Source organism: Vicia villosa, linkage group LG3 (assembly GCF_029867415.1).
Source record: "Vicia villosa cultivar HV-30 ecotype Madison, WI linkage group LG3, Vvil1.0, whole genome shotgun sequence".
NCBI classification, from domain to species: Eukaryota; Viridiplantae; Streptophyta; class Magnoliopsida; order Fabales; family Fabaceae; genus Vicia; species Vicia villosa.
In genome coordinates this window covers 72,449,118-72,450,588 of record NC_081182.1, presented here as the reverse complement: position 1 = coordinate 72,450,588, position 1,471 = coordinate 72,449,118, and the positions used below count along the sequence as shown (strand labels likewise).

General features: G+C 32.4%; 1 protein-coding gene across 1 annotated transcript; it reads left to right on the top strand.

Annotated features, from left to right (window-relative positions):
• Positions 1–272: 272 nt before the first annotated feature.
• LOC131658314 (uncharacterized) lies at positions 273–1,172 on the top strand. Its single transcript, XM_058927622.1, has 2 exons — positions 273–347; positions 561–1,172. The coding sequence occupies exons 1-2, from the start codon at positions 273–275 to the stop codon at positions 1,170–1,172; spliced, it is 687 nt and encodes a 228-aa protein (XP_058783605.1).
• Positions 1,173–1,471: the final 299 nt, after the last annotated feature.

Genomic DNA, 1,471 nt, shown 5'->3' with positions numbered 1-1,471 from the left:
TCGTCCTGGGTGGTTGGGCCAAGAAGTTCTTGAAAAAGTTATTGCATATTGGAATTCAAAGGAATTTAAAGCTAAGTCTGAAAATGCTAAAAAAATGAGGGCATCTGAAAAAGGAGGTCACCTTAATGCAGTTGGAAGTATAAGCACTTACGAACATTCTCGACGCATGGTAATTATTGTCACTTTTTAAAGTTATATTTTGATTAATTATTTGTTTTTTAATTAAAGTTAATTTTATTTTTTAGGCTAAAAGGTTGGGGAGACAACCACTCATGATCCAGTTGGTTAAAGAAACTAGGACAAAAAAATCGGGTGATTTAGTTGACGAGCGTACTCGAAAAGCTTTGGTAAGTTATTCAATTTTTATTATTTTTTTTTATATTTAATGGCAATTTTGTGATGTTATTTCACGTGGCAACTAAAAAGTTCCGGCGTGATTTTCATGTGGCAACTCTGATGTTGTGGCATGTAAATCACGTGGCAACTAATTTTCAATTTATTATTTAATATAATTTAATTTAAGTTATATATACATAATTTTTATTCTATTTTATGTGTAGGAGGATTATCAAACAAAGCTTGTGGATTTTTTGGTCGCTAATCCCAAATATACTCCTAGAGAAGGAGAGCCGCTTCATCCAGATGTTGATTTTTATATTTGGAATGAAGTCGTTGATGGAAAAGGGCCTAATGGATGTTTTTTTGGTGCGGGAAATTTGGCGGGAAGCTTGAGAAGTGGAGATCGAAATTTATTTCAAAGAGTTAGAGATGGGGAAGGATCGTCACGTCCAACACAATTGGCACCGCAAGTAATGGAAACAATAAGACAGTTGGCTCTAACTGAGGCGAGACGCTTGTTAGTGCAACGTGAGGCGGAGCTAAAGGCCCAAATGGATGAACGTGAGGCGGCGCTAAAAGCACAAGTGGAGGGGCAACAACGACAAATAGAGGCAATGACGAAGATGCAAGCAGAGATGCAACAACAACAAATAGAGGCAATGACGAAGATGCAAGCAGAGATGCAACAACAAATGCGGTTATTTATGCAGTCTCAACAAAGTGGTGGTCAACCGTCTAGAGGAAACGTGGGAGCGGCTGACACTGAGCAAGAGAATGATGATGATTTCAACCTTGATAATTATCCCGATCCCGATGATGATTTTTTAGGATGAATTTTATTTTTATTTTAATTTTAAATTGTATGAGATAGCAAAATTTTATTTATTATATGTTAGTATTTTGGATATTATATTATAAATATAATATATTTTAGTAGTTTAATATATTTTTGTATTTAGTTATTATTATTATTATTAATTTAACTAAATAAATATTTTTATTAATATTTATTAATTTTCAACAAATAATATTAATAATAATTTTTTTTTATAATAATAAAAATCAGATTTTTTTTAAAAAACATTTTAATGTTTGTGGCGTGTTTTCTATGTCACTGATTTGTGACATGTAA

Bases quoted from the DNA above. Each gene is read 5' to 3' on its own strand.
- LOC131658314 (XM_058927622.1), top strand. From the start codon at position 273: ATGATCCAGTTGGTTAAAGAAACTAGGACAAAAAAATCGGGTGATTTA. The intron at 348-560 runs GTAAGTTATTCA...TTTTATGTGTAG, and splicing joins AGCGTACTCGAAAAGCTTTG to GAGGATTATCAAACAAAGCT.